The sequence below is a fragment of the Jaculus jaculus genome, chromosome 3, assembly GCF_020740685.1.
Source record: "Jaculus jaculus isolate mJacJac1 chromosome 3, mJacJac1.mat.Y.cur, whole genome shotgun sequence".
Classification (NCBI taxonomy): Eukaryota; Metazoa; Chordata; class Mammalia; order Rodentia; family Dipodidae; genus Jaculus; species Jaculus jaculus.
In genome coordinates, this window is record NC_059104.1 from 175,402,952 (window position 1) to 175,418,887 (window position 15,936).

General features: G+C 47.9%; 1 protein-coding gene across 1 annotated transcript in view; it reads right to left on the minus strand.

Annotated features, from left to right (window-relative positions):
• The window catches only part of Trim66 (tripartite motif containing 66), a 40,790-nt gene that overhangs the window by 2,855 nt on the left and 21,999 nt on the right, over positions 1-15,936 (minus strand). Inside the window, exons 10-18 of the mRNA XM_045146309.1 lie at positions 6,471-6,992; positions 6,118-6,310; positions 4,678-4,738; positions 4,058-4,232; positions 3,473-3,762; positions 2,877-3,003; positions 1,765-1,839; positions 1,236-1,388; positions 743-961 (exon numbers count right to left, since the gene is read on the minus strand). Coding sequence (XP_045002244.1) covers positions 743-961; positions 1,236-1,388; positions 1,765-1,839; positions 2,877-3,003; positions 3,473-3,762; positions 4,058-4,232; positions 4,678-4,738; positions 6,118-6,310; positions 6,471-6,992 — 1,815 coding nt within the window. The remainder of the gene's footprint in view (positions 1-742; positions 962-1,235; positions 1,389-1,764; positions 1,840-2,876; positions 3,004-3,472; positions 3,763-4,057; positions 4,233-4,677; positions 4,739-6,117; positions 6,311-6,470; positions 6,993-15,936) is intronic.

Genomic DNA, 15,936 nt, shown 5'->3' on the forward strand with positions numbered 1-15,936 from the left:
CACTGAGGAGGCAGAGTGGGAGGAAGATCACCACGGGTTTAAGGCCAGCCTAGTCTCCATAGTTAGCTGTATTCCAGCCAGTGTTACGTAGTGAGACTGTCAAAAAGAAAGCAAAGAGATGGAGGGAGGAAGACGGAGGAAAGTAGAGAGAGGGGATAAAGGAGAGGAGAGTAAGGAGAGGGAGGTAAGAGAGGGGAGGGGAGGAGAAGGAATGGGAGGGGAGGGAAAGGAAGAACGGATGTGGTGTACACAGGTAGACCAGGCAAAAGGTCACAGAAGTTCTCTCTGTTGCAAGTAAACCTTTCTTTCATATGTGGTGAAAAAGATCCCTTCTTCTCTCCCTCAGACCAGGTAGGGATCAATACTGAGGCCTGCTCTTCTCCTCTTGTGACCATCACAACCACAGCATGTAACCAACGCTGAGCTGGAGCCAGGACAACTTGCCGAGGTAAGAAAATTCATTCTCATTCTTTCTCTCCCTCTCCCCCTCCCTCTCTCTCCCTCTCTCTCTCCCTCTCCTTCTCCCTCTCCCCCTCCCTCCCTCCCTCCCTCCCTCCCTCCCTCCCTCTCTCTCTCTCTCTCTCTCTCTCTCTCTCTCTCTCCTTTCTCCTTTCCTCTCCTAAAGTTGGATATGCCACTGACAGCAACTTCACCATGGGTTGCTCTCCATACACCCAGCTGTGACTCCAGCCTGCGCCACCACCCCACCCACCTTGCCCAGCAGCTGGCAGTAGCTCCTTACCATATGTCGCCTCCGCCTCTTTGGCTGGATGCCCTCCTGCATGTAGGAGGGCCATGGGAAACCTTGGGCAGTGGAGCAGCCGCTCTCACAGGACACCTCCTCGGAGTCTGAGTCCTCTTGCTGGGGCAGGGCAAAGTGCTTCTCTGGGTAGATCTCCTTCAACCAGCCCTCAAAGAACACTTCCAGGCAGCGCCCAGCCTCCGCGACCTCCGAGTCAGGCTGAGGGCAGAGAAAGAACTTGCTAGCTTCCCCTAAGCTCGTAGATAAACAGTTCAGCAGCAGTTCATAAAGCAGAAGTGGCCTTAATAGGTGCCCACAGCTGGCCCATCACTTGTGCCTCTTCATTCTCCTCCGTGCTGAGGGCCCAGGGGTGAGAGATCTTTAATCACTCCCCAGAGGACGTTGCTCTTGGGTCGTCTTGTAGCCCACCCCCAGCCATTCTAGTCTTAGGGGTAGCTAGGAAATCAGAGAGAGGGAGACAGGCATGACATACGTAATTGAACTTAGCACAGTTCCAAAACATGAGGCGCACATCGGACACCACTTCCTCCGGAGCGGTGTAGTGAGCCGGGTCCCTCTTTTGTAGCTTCCTCCGGATGATCGACAGGTCCATGGGCCTCTTGATAATCTGGTAATAATGCCTGGCCTTGGGGATGAAAAGAAGGGGAGGAGAAGTCAAAGGAGGAAAAGAAGAGAGGAGATGGAGAATGATCTAGAAAAACAGAAGACAAAGATGAGGGGCAGAAAGAATAAAACTATGGAAGAAGATTTAAAAGAGGAGAAAGGAGGCTGGGCCACTTGCTAACTCACGTCTGATGTGGTGGCAGTTGTGTCAGGGAGGGAACAAGCTGCGGTGACCACAACCCCCAGGGTCCCCCTAGACCATCCATAAGTGATACCGTCCCTACTGCTGGTGCCCATGCTCCGGGCCCACCCCGGGCACTGCCACAGTCCCGCCCCACGGCTGAGGTCCTCGGAGCCGAAAGGAGGGCAGCAGGCAGAAACGGCGGGGCCTTCCTCACCAGCGGGCTGACCGGCTCGTGGAAGGGCAGGCTGAGGCTGTTGCAGCACAAGGACAGGACCAGCTTCTCACACTTCTGCAGAAATCAGAATTGGCAACAGGGTCACTTTGTTCTGGCTCCACCTCAACGCCGACTCTGAAAACTGTAGCTCAGGGCTGGAGAGATGGCTTAGCAGTGAAGCGCTTGCCTGTGAAGCCTAAGGACCCTGGTTCGAGGTTCGATTCCCCCAGGACCCACGTTAGCCAGATGCACAAGAGGGCGCACGCGTCTGGAATTTGTTTGCAATGGCTGGAGGCCCTGGCACGCCCATTCTCTCTCTCTCTCTCCCTCTCTCTCTCTTCCTCTTTTTCTCTCTGTCTATTGCTCTCAAATAAATAAATAAAAACAAACAAACAAAAAAAAAAACTCGGAGGAGAACTGCGGGGAGAAGGAAAATCACATCAGGTCTCACGGGCTAAGTTTTGAGTCCCAGCCCATGTTGTGGTTTATAAGTTAAGTGTCCCTGGTATCAGAGGCGGGAGACATGTTAGGTGGTGACTGACCTCATGAATGGACTAACGCACTTGTGGATGGTGGCTCAATGTACTACTGGGAGGTGGTGGCGCTGTTCAGAGGTGGGTCCTACGTGGAGGAAGTAAGTCATTTGAGGCTTTTTTGTGTGTGTGTGTTTTTCATGGTAGGGTCTCACTCTGGTCCAGGCTGACCTGGAATTCACTATGTAGTCTCAGGATGGCCTCGAACTCTCGGTGATCCTCCTACCTCTGCCTCCCGAGTGCTGGGATTAAAGGCGTACATTAGCACGCCAGACCATGGGGCATGTTTTTGGCCCTGGCACTGTCTTCTCTCTTTATGCTTTCAGGCTGCCAGGAAATAAGAAGCTTTCCTCTATCATGTGCTTCCCTGCCACCATGCTCTGCCTCCTCTCGGGCCCCAGACAAAGTGGAGCCAACTGATCACGGACTGGAACCTTTGAAGTGGTGAGCCAAATATACTGGCCCTTCTTTAAGTTGATTTTTCTCAGGTATTTTGTCACATCTATGGAAACTAACAAAGCACAAAACCCTCTGAAAGACCTTGGGGTGGGGGCTGCCCCCTTAAAGGCTCTTTCCTACCTTCTGGTCATATGCGTTCAGGCCAGGAGGGGCTCGCATCCCAGGCTGGCAGTAACGGGCATTCTCACAGTCATATTCCATCTCGGGATGCATCAGGCTGCGGCATAAGGTACATACCCACTCTCCCCTGCGCAGGTAGGCAAGGCCATTTTAGGATTCAGCACAGTGCCCACAGTACCCCTCCTCTGTCCCTCTGCCCCAAGACAGACACAAGGGCTGGGGCTTGATATAATAGGCAACTGTGTCTGGAAAGAATGGCTTGCTGGCCATAAGCCTGTTGGAAATTCAGTAACTGAGGATTTAATAAATCCAGAAAAAAAAAAAAATAGGAGTTGGGAAGGAGCTGGAGCAGGAGAACAAGGTCCAGACATGGAGAATCTGGGAGCAGAGGAGGAAGGGAAGCCAAGCACGGGTCTATGTGAAGAAGGTGCGTGGATGGAAAGCCCGCTAACAAGAACGGCACCCTGTGTAGGCCCAGAAGAGGGGAGCTGAGTCCACCCTGGGGAGACCTGGGGGCCCGGCTGGAATCATGACATAATCATGCCTGGAAAATAACCCCGTCAGCCAAGGAACAGCCCTGCAGCAGCGTGACTCACCCTGGGAAGCTGAGCAAGGCTGGCACGTGGCAGGAAAGGTGGTATACTTTGGGGCAGCGGTCACAGCACAGCAGCTCTCCCCCATTGAGACACACTGCACAGAAGTCCTCATTCTCTATTGGTGCTGGCGGGCACTTCTTGACTCCAGGGGTTCGAGGGATGAGCCTGTGCTCTTCAAGAGATGTGTTCTCCACTTCCGGTGGCCGCTGCCCAGCCAGAGACGTGACAGTGACCTTTCTTCCTCCGAGACCTAGGCCTTGGGTGGCATTTGGCAGGCTGTTCTGGCTGACCTGGAAGAAGAAGTAAGTCTGAGCAATCAGGGCACAGGGCTGACAGGCTGCTGGGGACTGGGGACACGGACTGCCGGGACCTGGCACTTACTGTGAGTTCTCTCACTCCAGGACCACAGGCCAGCCAAGGCCCCTGAGTGCTGGGATGGCTCGTCTCTGCTCTAGAACTTGGCTCCCTTGCAGCAGAGGGCAAGGCTGGCTGCAGTCCCACCCAAGAGAGACCCTAAAGCCAGATTCCTGGCAGCAGCAGAAAGAAGAGGCTCCTAAGCAGCACCAGGGCAGAACCCAGTGGTACCTTGATGGACATGCTGGAGGACTCGGAGCCACACTCGATCACCAGCAGGAAGCTCCCATCTTGGTCATTTTTCTGAGGTTTCAGCTTGAACACGGGCATCTCTCCCGACGAGGCAGCACAGATCTTCAGTCGCTCCAGTCTCACGTAGGGAATCTTGGGTTCACTATTGAAGGCCCTGGGGTAAGAGAAGATGCCCCGGATCTCACAGGAGCCCTCTCTGATCTCAGCTTGTAAGTTGGGATCAACCATAATCCCATGACTGAATAACTATTCTCAAAAGCTTGTAAGTTGGGATCAACCATAATCCCATGACTGAATAACTATTCTCAAGGCCTCCCCTCATGTCCAGCTCTGCCAGACACTGAGAAGCGCATTGGTGTTCCTGTGGCCAAAAGGAGGGCTCCTTGAAGAGCGAGGACTGAACCCAGAGAATAGGCATCTTGATGTCTATTTAACCAACCCGCACCTATCTTGACACCCAACCATGCAGAGCCCACTTGAGGATCTAGGAGCTAAAGAAGAACAGATTCAGACAAACTCCTGCTTTGAGTTCACATCAAGGATGCTGATTTCCTGTGCTGTGTTTCAGGACATGAAGCCGAGGGTGGCCAAGCTGTTACCTGACGCTTGGGTTCTCCTTTGTATCCAGCTCTAGGGCTCCTTGTTCAAAATTCTCATGCTCTAAAGCAAAAGACAAACAACACTTGTGACATTCATTTGTGACAACATTCCCTTTCACCTATACCTTCCTCTCACTTCTGCCAATCATGCCTTTTGCCACATAACTGTTGCCAACACTGTAATCATTTATCATAGTGGCAATCCTACCACAAGTCTCCTTCCTAAGAGAGGAGAAAGGGCCACAGGTAACACTCATAGGTTTGCACAGGGGACAGTTGGCTCAGATACTCAAGGGCCAGCTTCTGACCTTTGAAATAAGCTCACAAATTACTTGTTTCCTTACTTGGGCACTGGTGTCACCTGTTCTGAGGAGTCAATCTACAACCACCGAGAATCCAGCTCCAGAGGCTCCAAGAGAGCCTAACACTGCAAAGCACAGTTGACAGAGATGGGCAGGGAACAGACAGTGGTGGGACAAAAGGAAGGAACTAGCATTTGTGAAGTGCCCACTGAGCACCAGGTGCTATCTTGGGCATTTTTCATGGGCAAACAAGATCTCAATTTTTTAATTTGGTTGCATAAAAGACAGGGTTCCACCACTATATACAACAACAAACAATAATTTTTCAGCCAGTCTTTGCATTAGTGTGAAAAAAAGAAAAAGAATTGTTTCATGTATTAAGTGCATACAAAATAGACTGATCATTACAAAATAAGAATAACTTCACACTGACATGAAAAAGTTTTAAGTCAGCAGTGGCATTTGACTCCAACTTCCTGACTGAAAAAAAAAATTAACCCACTTTAAGAGGATGTGGGTAGCTAAGAAAAATGTCCAAGCCAATCTCCAACAGTCCAATTTCCCTTTACTATGACGCTTACCACAAATCCACATGACTTCTGGGTACAGGGGAAATTCTTGCACTCCAGAGGAGCAACCAATGATTTCACTGTCATGTGTCCCCATGCCTATGCAGTTGGCGTGTTAAGCACCATGTACAAGGGGGCGGAGACCAGCTCTGGGAGGTCACATATCTCACAGAAACAGTCTTGGTATCCTAGCTAGATCCATCTCTCCAAGATCAGACTTTTTTTCTCTCTTATGGAAATTTGCCAAAGCTGCCCGCTCTTAGGGGGAGTTCTTCCTGTGGTGTCTACACACACACACACACACACACACACACACACACACACACACACACTGTACTCCAGACCTTGGTCTGTGGGGAATGTTACAAGGAGGCCATGTGGGTGAGCCCTGGCCACAGTCAAGGAAGCAGAACACGGGTGTCACTTCTGGAAAAGTAAATGTCATCTTGGAGAGAAGCAGCATCCCCAGGCTGAGCCCATCTGCCCACAAGCATCTTACCTGGAGGCGCTGAGTCCACCTGCTCAAGCCTGATGCCAACCCGAAAGGCAGGTGCTTACTTGAGTCTCACCTTGTGGCTTCTGGTACTGCTGCAGAGCTGTGGAGGTGTTGATCACGGGTTCCACTGAAGGTTTCTTCACAGAGAGGTTAATCGGCTCCTCCAGTTCTGAAGGGACGGCCAAGTCCTTAGGAGAATCGAGGCGAGGGGCTTTGGGGCCTTGTCCCGCTGAGTCAGCAGGGCGAAGGCCATCCTCACTTTCCATCTTTCAAAAGCAAAAAAGGTCAACGAGAACCAGATCAGACATCGGTTGCCCTCAGCTGACTCCAAGCTGTTAAAACAATCTCCAGATAAGGCTGCCGAGTGGCCAGCCCTCTGCCCGGCAAGAAACAGTGGGAATTGAGTGGCCTTTCCCCAAGACTCACCTTGCACAGGGCATTCCCCAGGGAGGGATCAGCCCCATCCCTGGGGCCCAGACTCTCAACAGCTCGGCTGCAGCCAGGACTGGAAGCGGATGTAGTCTCCAAGTGTATGTCAGAAGCCGGAGGCACGCTCTGCAGAGGACAAGTGGCCAGACTCGGCACAGCCTGGGGGTGCCCAGACAGCAGGCTAGGCCCAGCCTGCGTGTGGTCACTTGCCAGGCTTGTGATGGACTGGGAGGAATCACTCAACAGGTTGGGCATGGGCTGGAATGTGCTACGCACGAGGCTTGGCACGGGCTGTAGGTGAGTGCTTGCCAGGCTGGGCACGGCGTGGTTTTGAACGCCTGTCAAGCTGGACGCGGTGGGTGGAGGGCCACTCCGCAGGCTCGGGGCTGTGTGGGAGGCGCCGGCTGTCAGGCCGCCCCCACTGTGCAGCTGTGGCTCTAGGGTCTTAGCCGGCCTGGTGGATGACAACTCCATCTCCAAAGTGTTGGAAAAGCCCATGATGCTCACGGAGGTGGCGTGCTAAAGGAACAGACAAGGGGAGTCGGGCTGTGGGTTAAGAATGCAGAAGGGGTGCTGGAGGGATGGCTTAGTGGTTAAGGCATTTGCCTGCAAAGTCCAAGAACTTCTGTTCAAATCTCCAGGACCTGCATAAGCCAGACACACAGTGACACACACGCTCAATGTCGCATATGCACACGTGTCTGGAGTTTGTTCACAGTGGCTAAAGGCCCTAGAGTGCCCATTCTCTCTCTCTCTCTCTCTCCCTCTCTCTCTCTCTCTCTCTCTCTCTCTCTCCCACTTTCCCTCTCTCTCAAAGTAAATTATTTATATATAAAGAATGCAGAAGGAGAGAGGAGACCCAGCCCATAAGAGCTTCCTGGTTCCAATTCCCAACATGAAGAAGGCTGATAACAGAGAGTGAAAGGTACAGGTCCTCTCTCTCTCTCTCTCTCTCTCTCCCTCTCTCCCTCTCTCTCTTTCTCTCTCTCTCCCCTCCCTCTCCTTCTCTTTCTCTTCTGTGTCACAGAAAAACAAGAACAGGAGAGCCTATCACCTAACCTGCGATACACACACCCTCCAGCAGCCAGTGTACTTAAGCAAATAGGCAGTAGGACTATTTTCCAATTTCACATTTCACACTTGACTAATTCCACTAATGGTTTTTTGTTTTTTGTTTTTTGGTTTTTGGGTTTGGGGTTTTTTGTTTTGTTTTTTTTTTTTGTTTTTTCCTTGAAAAGGTCCTACAGGCTAATCTACATGAAAGTGGCTAGGGCTTAAGAAGAATCAAACTCTTATCTGCCTTGGAGCCACTTCTCTGAAAGCATGCCAAGGTTCTAGGGTTTCCTGCTCCATCCAGAGAACCTGGGTCAACTCCAGAGCCTCTCATAAGCCTGTTCATATCAACTCCAAGCAACATCCACATTTGATGAAGGTTTAACCAAGGTACCTGAAGGGTTTGGTTTTTTTGTTGTTGTTCTTGTTGTTTTTGTTTTTTTGGCCCTAGGATGCCTGCCAAAGACATTCCAAACCAGAGAAAAAGAACTTCAGGACAGCTAACTCTTAACACGCTCTCATCTGTATAGCCATTAAATGAAGTGATAATGTTCTAACTCCAGAAAGTCTTTTCTCACGTTTTAGTTTTTTTTTTCCTATTTTTTTATTTATTTATGAGAGACAGAGGAAGGGAGGGAGAGAGACTGAGAGATAATGGGAGTGCCAGGATCTCTAGCCACTGCAAACAAACTCCAGATGTGTGTGCCACCTTGTGCAGATCTGGCTTACATGGGACCTAAAGAATCAAACCTGGATCCTAAGGCTTCACAGGCAATCACCTTAACCCCTAAGCCATCTCTCCAGCCCTTCTCTTGTTTTAAATGTGTGTGCATGTGTGTGCAGACGCACATGTTCGTACAGGTGTGGATGCAGATGTGAGCACATGTGTGTGGAGACAAGAGAACAATGTAGGATGTTATCCTCAGGAACACTCTGCCTTTTCTTGGAGACAGGGTCTCTCACTGGCCTGGGGCTTGCCAATTCAGCGAGACTGGCTGGCCAGTGAGCCACAGGAATTTGCCTGTCACCATCCCCCAATGCTAGGACTAGAGATGCCCACCACCACACCTGACATGTTTTCATGGGTATTGAGATCAAGCTCAGGAGTTCATGCTTATAAGGCAAGCATCTTACTGACTGAGCTAGCTCCCCAGACCAGAAATTCTTTTCTCACATCTAACTACCTGGTGACCTAAGGAGAAGAGACTTAAAAGGTTAAATGAAAAGAGTTGAAGGCATGGAGATTTTTGCCACTGAATCTATTCAGTTTTTCAGATTGAAGAAACAGATTTGATGGCAGTGAAAAGGCAGGAGACTAATTATGAATATAACTTTCATGAATTTATGACTCTGATAACCCTGTTCTTCCTTTAAAAGATTAGATATAAGTCAGGCATGGTAGCACAAGCCTTTAATCACAGCACTCAGGAGACTGAGGTAGGAGGATCACTGTGAGTTTGAGGCCAGCTTGAGGATGCAGAGTGAGTTCTAAGTCAGCCTGGGACAGAGTGAGGCCCTGCCATAGGGGAAAAAAAATTAAATATCAATCAATTTGATTGCTTCTGAAAATGAAAGGGAAAGCACCTCTGAGCTTACACATCGGTGCCCAGATCTGTCATGCTTCCCCCTCGTGTAAGACACTTAACTTCCTCAGGAGGCCTTTAATCCCAGCATTCAGGAGGCAGAAGTAGGAGGATCGCCATGAGTTCAAGGCCACCCTGAGACTACATAGTGAATTCCAGGTCAGCCCGGCCTAGAGTGAGACCCTACCTCAAAAAGTCAAACAAAGAAAGAAAAATATTCTCAGGAAAGTAAACGCTTCAAAAAAGCAGTCTCTAGTTTCAATATAAAGTGAGTAGAGCTATTCCACAATGCAAAAAAAGACCATCCTCACCTCAATGAATATCACTTCTTTTTTGTTTTAAATTTTTGTTTATTTTTATTTATTTATTTAAGAGCAACAGACAGAGACAGAAAGAGACGGAGAGAAAAAGAGAGTGAATGGACACACCAGGGCCTCCACCCACTGCAAAAAAACTCCAGATGCATGCACCACCTTGTACATCTGGCTTACGTGGGTCCTGGAGAATCAAGCCTCGAACCGGGGTCCTTAGGCTTCACAGGCGAGTGCTTAACCGCTAAGCCATCTCTCCAGCCCAGTGAATGTCCCTTCTAGTCTCCTAGCTCTGCAAGTCAAATCCTTGGACTGGGCATCATTAATTCACTTATGCATCCAAGCACTCAAGCTAACACACCAGGCCCCATCAATTCTGCCTTAAACATCTCTTAGATGTATCCACTGACTCTCTCCACCTATGGTGCCCAAGCTTAGCCTTCTTTCCTATATTCTTACACAACAGGAGAGGCTTCCTCAGTGGAGACACACTTTGAAACACACATCATATCACATCATTCCTTTTCATAAAACCCTGCCATGCCATCCACTCTTCCTAGGATGAATGCAAAACTGCTAAACAGAATCCTGAGACCTGAGTCACCTGCCCCCCATCTTTGGCAACCATAGGTCTTAAGACAACCCTCTCCCCACTCTGTGTTCCAGGCCTTCAGTCATGGTCTTTAGTTTCTCAAGCATGTCAGACTCCTCCCAGAACAGCCCTCTTCCCAGCCAGAGAGACTGCCTCCTTTATCTAGAATATTCTCCTGCCCATCTCCCTGTTCCACTAATCCTTCAGCACTTAACCCAGCTGCCAGTTGGGGGGGAGGGTACCTTTCATTTTCTCTTAATTTTTTTTATTCCATTACATGATGATTTTTCTTACAGTCCTTTAAATATTTTGTTTTATTTTATTTTTATTTGAGAGACAGATGGAGAGAGAAAATGGGCACACCAGGGCCTTCAGCCACTACAAATGAACTCCAGATGCATATGGGTCCTGGGAAATGGAACATGGGTCCTTTGGCTTTACAAGCAAGTATCTTAACCACTAAGCCATCTCTCCAGCCCTTGGTGTCTTTCTTTTTTTTTTCAGTATTTATTTGCAAGCAGAGAGAAGACAGACAGACAGAGAGAACAGGTATGCCAGGGCTTCTAACTGCTACAAACAAACTCCAGGTGCATGCACTAGTTGGTGCACTTGCCTTTATGTGGGTACTGGGGAATTTAACCCAGGTCGTTAGGCTTTGCAGGCAAGTGCCTTAACTGCTGAGCCATCGTTCCAGCTCCGCCCTGTTCATTTTCCAGTCCACGCCAGAGCCCCTCCCCCTTTATGCTCATCCCCTGTCTTGTCCTGTTAATCTCCCAGCACTGTCTGCAGTAGCATTTGTTTCTCTGCATTTGTTGCCCCGGTGGAACTGTAAATGCCATCAAGCCTGGATTTTGTCTATTTGTTTATTAATTTTATTCCTAGACCCAAGAGCAGTGCCTGGATGAATGTGAATTAATGAGCTACTTAAATCTTCAAAACAAAACTACGTGACTGTTTATTTAACAAATCTTAAGCCAAATGAACAGCCACTTAGTCCTACTAACTGAGTCTATAAGGCTCCCTAAAATAATGGTTATTTTTGTAGAGCTGGAATTTATTGAGAATTTATACATGCAAGGCAATTAGCTAAGTGTTTTACATGAATTGTCTCATTTAATCCTCATAATAACCATTAAAGGATTGTTGAAAGGTGGTGAAGGTTAAAAGAAATAATCTTTGTAAATATTTGGCACAATGTCTGATATAATTCAGGTATTCAAAAATACTCTATGTAAACATTTAGAGCAATGTCTGGGATACTGCAGGTATTCAAAAATACTCCATGCAAACATTTAGAGCAATGGCTGGGATACTGCAATATTCAAAAATGCTCTATGCAAGGGGGAGGGAGGGTATTACCATTGGGTATTTTTTATAATCATGGAAGATGCTAATAAAAATTTGAAAAAAAAATGCTCTATGCAAACATTTACCACAATGTCTGGGATAATGCGGGCATTCAAAAATGCTCTATGTAAACATTTAGAGCAATGTCTGGGATACTGCAGGTATTTGGAAATACTCAGTGCAAATGTTAGAGCAATTTCTGGGATGCTGCAGGTATTCAGAAGTACTCAATGCAAACATTTAGAGCAATGTCTGATACACTGCAGGGATTCAGAAATACTCTACGCAAACACTAGAGCACTGTCTGGGATACATCCCGCAGGTTATCAATGGACCTCAGCTACTTCTGCTGCTGCTGCTGCTAGTGTTGCTGTTGTCCTGATTTTACACTTGACAAAAATGATACTCAGAAAAGCATCTTAAGGTCTGCTAATGTTTCTGTGAAACATGATTTATGAAATTTCCATCTTTAAATTTTTATCTTGGGCTGGAGGGATGGCTTAGCGGCTAAGGCATTTGCCTGCAAAGCCAAAGGACCCAAGTTCAATTCCTCAGGACCCATATTAGCCAGATGCACAAGGGGGCACACACGTCTGGAGTTTGTTCACAGTGGCTGGAGGCCATGGTGCGCCCATTCTCTCTGTCTCTCTTTTTCTCTCTCTCTCCCTCTTTCTCTGTCAAATAAATAAAAATAAAATATTTTTGATTTATTTTATGTGTGTATGTGTGTGGAGTGCATGCATGTCTACATGGGCATGGGTGCACGTGTGAGGGTGCTCACGCACCTGGGAATGTGTGGATGGAGTCCAGTGGCTGGTAGTAGATGCCCTGTTCTCAGCCACTCTCCACCTTAGTTTTTGAGACAGAGTTGCTCACTGCACTTGGAGTTCACCAACTTGGTTAGACTTGCTAGACAACAAGCCCTAGGGACCTTCCTTTCTCTGCCTCCCCAACGCTGAGATCACAAGCATATGCCTCCATGCCTAGCATTTTATGTGGGTAGTGGGGATCTCAACTCAGGTCTTTAATGCTTGTACAGCAAACACTTTACCCTACCCACTGAACCATCTCCTTAGGCCTGCTCTTTATTCATTTTGTGTTATTATTTTGTTGTTGTTGTTGTTTGTTTGTTTGTTTGTTTTTTGAGGTAGGGTTTCACTCTAGCCCAGGCTGACCTGGAATTCACTATGGAGTCTCAGGGTGGCCTTGAACTCACGGTGATCCTCCTACCACTGCCTCCCAAGTGCTGGGATTAAAGACGTGCACCACCACACCCGGCCATTTTGTGTTATTTTTTGCTGGGCCTGATGGCATGCACATTTATGAGACAGAGAGAATTGGCACGCCAGGGCCTCTAGCAACTGCAACTGAACTCCAGATGCCTGCGCCCCTTGTGCACATGTGCAAGCTTGGGCATGCTCCACCTTGTGGGTCTGGCTTACAAGCAATCTGGGGAGTTAAACATGGGTCCTTGGGCTTCATAGGCAAGCGCCTCAACCAACTAAGCCATCTCTCCAGTCTTGCTCTTTATTTTCTGATTGTATATAGAAATACAACAGATTATTGTGTATTGATCTTGTGCCCAGAGAATTTGCTAAAGTCAGTTTGGAATTTTCCGTGGATTTTCTACAAATAGTGAGGCTTAGTTTGTTTGTTTTCCCTTTTATGTTGCGCTTACTCTTCTAGCAAACCCCTCCTGTATGAGGCTGGATCAAAATCATGATGGTAGTCATCCCAGTCACACTCCTAATTCCAGAAGATTCTTCTAGCATTTCGCGCCTAAGTATACTGGAGGTTGGTTTCATGTAAACTTAGAATCCAGACGCCTGGGACCAGAGCCACACTCAGTTGTATCTAGCTGCTCTATTCTTCCTCTTCCCTCTCTCCCATCTGTGCTTTTCATCTTCTCTCATCTGCTCTCCCTCCCCCTTTGTCATGGCTCTCTCTCTCTCTTCTTTTCTTTCCTGTTACCCTCTTTTTCTCCTCTCTACTTACATTGTCCCTACATCAGTTAACAGCTCTTAAAGCATCTATCTCTCCTATTCCTAATTCTCAATTTTAAAAGCAGATGAGCTAAACACCTTTTGTTTTTTTTCCAAAGAAAAGTATGCTTTGATGTTTTCCTTTTTAGGCCAATAGTCTTCAGCAAAATGATTCCAATTTGCTCTGTAGTCTAAGTTCCAAGAAAAGAAAGTCTAAAGAGCAGAGATGGGAGAAATGTCCCAACCAAATTAAACAGGCCAGAGAGCAATGGCTTTCTCAAGAATGTCCTCTAGTTGTCCTGATTATACACTACCATGGCTTTCTGATAGCCTGTGCTTTCTAATCTAAGGGAAGGGTATACAGTGGTTACTGCACTCTGCTTGTGATACGTGACAGTTTAATCATCTGAACTGGATACTTCCACCTTTTCCACGTGTGCTGCGTGTATTTAGCCAGTTTGGTGTTCATTCCATCTGTCCATACTGGACACGGAGAATTACATGGATGGCTCTCAGTGAGCTCCTTGATGCTAACTCAGAATCCACCAGAACCCATCTAAACCATCCAACTAATCATGCCAGGAGCTGTATATCACTACTTGTATACAAGGTGAAATCTCCAAGGACAAGCCTTGACAAAAACCCCATTTGCAGGCTATCCACTCTCCTCTCCATTATGTTCTGCATGCCGTGAAGAGTTAGTATAATGACAGGGGACAGGCAGACTGAGCCAGGGAAGAACTGTGCAGGTAGTCACAGTTTATTTTGAGCTGATGTGCTGGCAATCTGCTGCCATGACACCCTTAAGACATTGTGAAGTAGGTAATGTTCCTACATGACTACAGACCAGACTGATCTCTTTCACCGCCATATCTAAAGCCAATCTCAAGGAGGATGAGTTGGTAGGAGGTGGAGATAAGCTCTGCTAGTGATTACAAGACCTGGGAACTTTCCATGGGGAGCCCAGAGAAAGTACTATTCCTACAGGATGTAAAAACACATGGCATTTTTGGAACCTATACCCCATGTGTTAGTTGTTTTTGACACTTTATCTGACTCTCTGGAATAATGTACTACAAAACTCTTAAAGAAAATGCACTTGGGCTGGAGAGAGGGCTTAGCAGTTGAGGTACATGCCTGCGAAGCCTAAGGACCCAGGTTCGATTCTCCAGGTCCCACATAAGCCAGATGCCGAAGGTGGTGCGTGTGCCTGGAGTTCATTTGCAGTGGCTAGAGGCCCTGGTTCTCTCTCTCTTCTTTCTCTCTCTCCCTCTCTGTCTTAAATAAAAATAAAAATAATTTAAAAAAGAAAAGGGGGCTAGAGGGATGGCTTAGCAGTTAAGGCATTTGCCTGCAAAGCCAAAGGACCCAGGTTTGATTCCCCAGAACCCATGTGTTAGCCAGATGCACAAGGTGGCACATGTATCTGGAGTTTGTTTGCAATAGCTGGAAGCCCTTAGCGTGCCCATTCTCTCCCTCTCTCTCTCTCTCTCTCTCTCTCTCCCTCACTCCCTCACTCCCTCCCTTCCCCCCCCTTTCTCTCTGTCAAATAAATAGAATATTAAAAACCAGAAAGGGTACAGATTTCATGGTCAGGAAGAGCTGCTGCCGGGCTGCAAGAGGAGCGGGCGCAAGGGGAGGAGCCGGCTTCCGGGAAGGCAAGAGCTGCATCTCTAGGGCCAGGAAGGAAGGAAAGGACTTGGGGAGCACAGGCTAGAGCTGGAGGATTGGCCACACTCGTGGCTGGTGCCCCACACTTCGAAGAAGCCCATCTGCCAGTGCAGATGAGGACACTGGTCCTCAGTAGCACCCAGGATGGTTCTGAGGTCAAACACGGGAAAGTGAAAGTGCATTCCCCAGCATAAAGTCCTAAAAGACCATCATTTACATATCTAGGCTGCCAACTCTGGAACACCTCCACTTCACCACATACAAAACCTGCACACTTTGGGGGGGGGGGAAGGTGTATTTTAAGGTGGCAAGTGAAAGTAAACTACTTTACTTTAGTTGGGAAGAATCAACATATCAAAACATTCACCTGATACTGAGCTCAAGCCACGTTTAGCGGATCAGAGGAGGCCACCGTCAGCCTAAAGATCCCCTTTTTACTTTCCTTAAGTTGCCATCTTCTTGCTTGCTCCCAATTTCCTTCTCCCCAACTTTGCTACAGATCCTGTTCTTTTCCTCTTCTTATGTATGTCTTCTTCATCTCTGTCTGCCATGGGCCTGACTTGTTTGAACTACTGCTACTATGTTTTTAACCAATCTGTCTTTACCACCTGACTTGGCATCTTGCCTAACCCAAGGACTCCCTAATTTTGGCCTCTTCCGCTTTCATGCTGTATGCAGCCTTTTATCTGGCCACCCTGTGTCTTCTGCTTGACCTTTGACCCGCTGTCCCTTCCTCTCCCCACGTCACTACCTACATGTGTTGACATTACTGTTCTAACATTTGCCACATGGTGTTGTCAAAATTCACAGAAAACATTGTTCTTTCATTTTAACAGATAGGAAATTAAGACACAAAGTGATCATGCAGAGTTCCTAAACCCATCCAGAGCCAAGACTAGGAACTCTGGGCTGGCCTTGAAAATC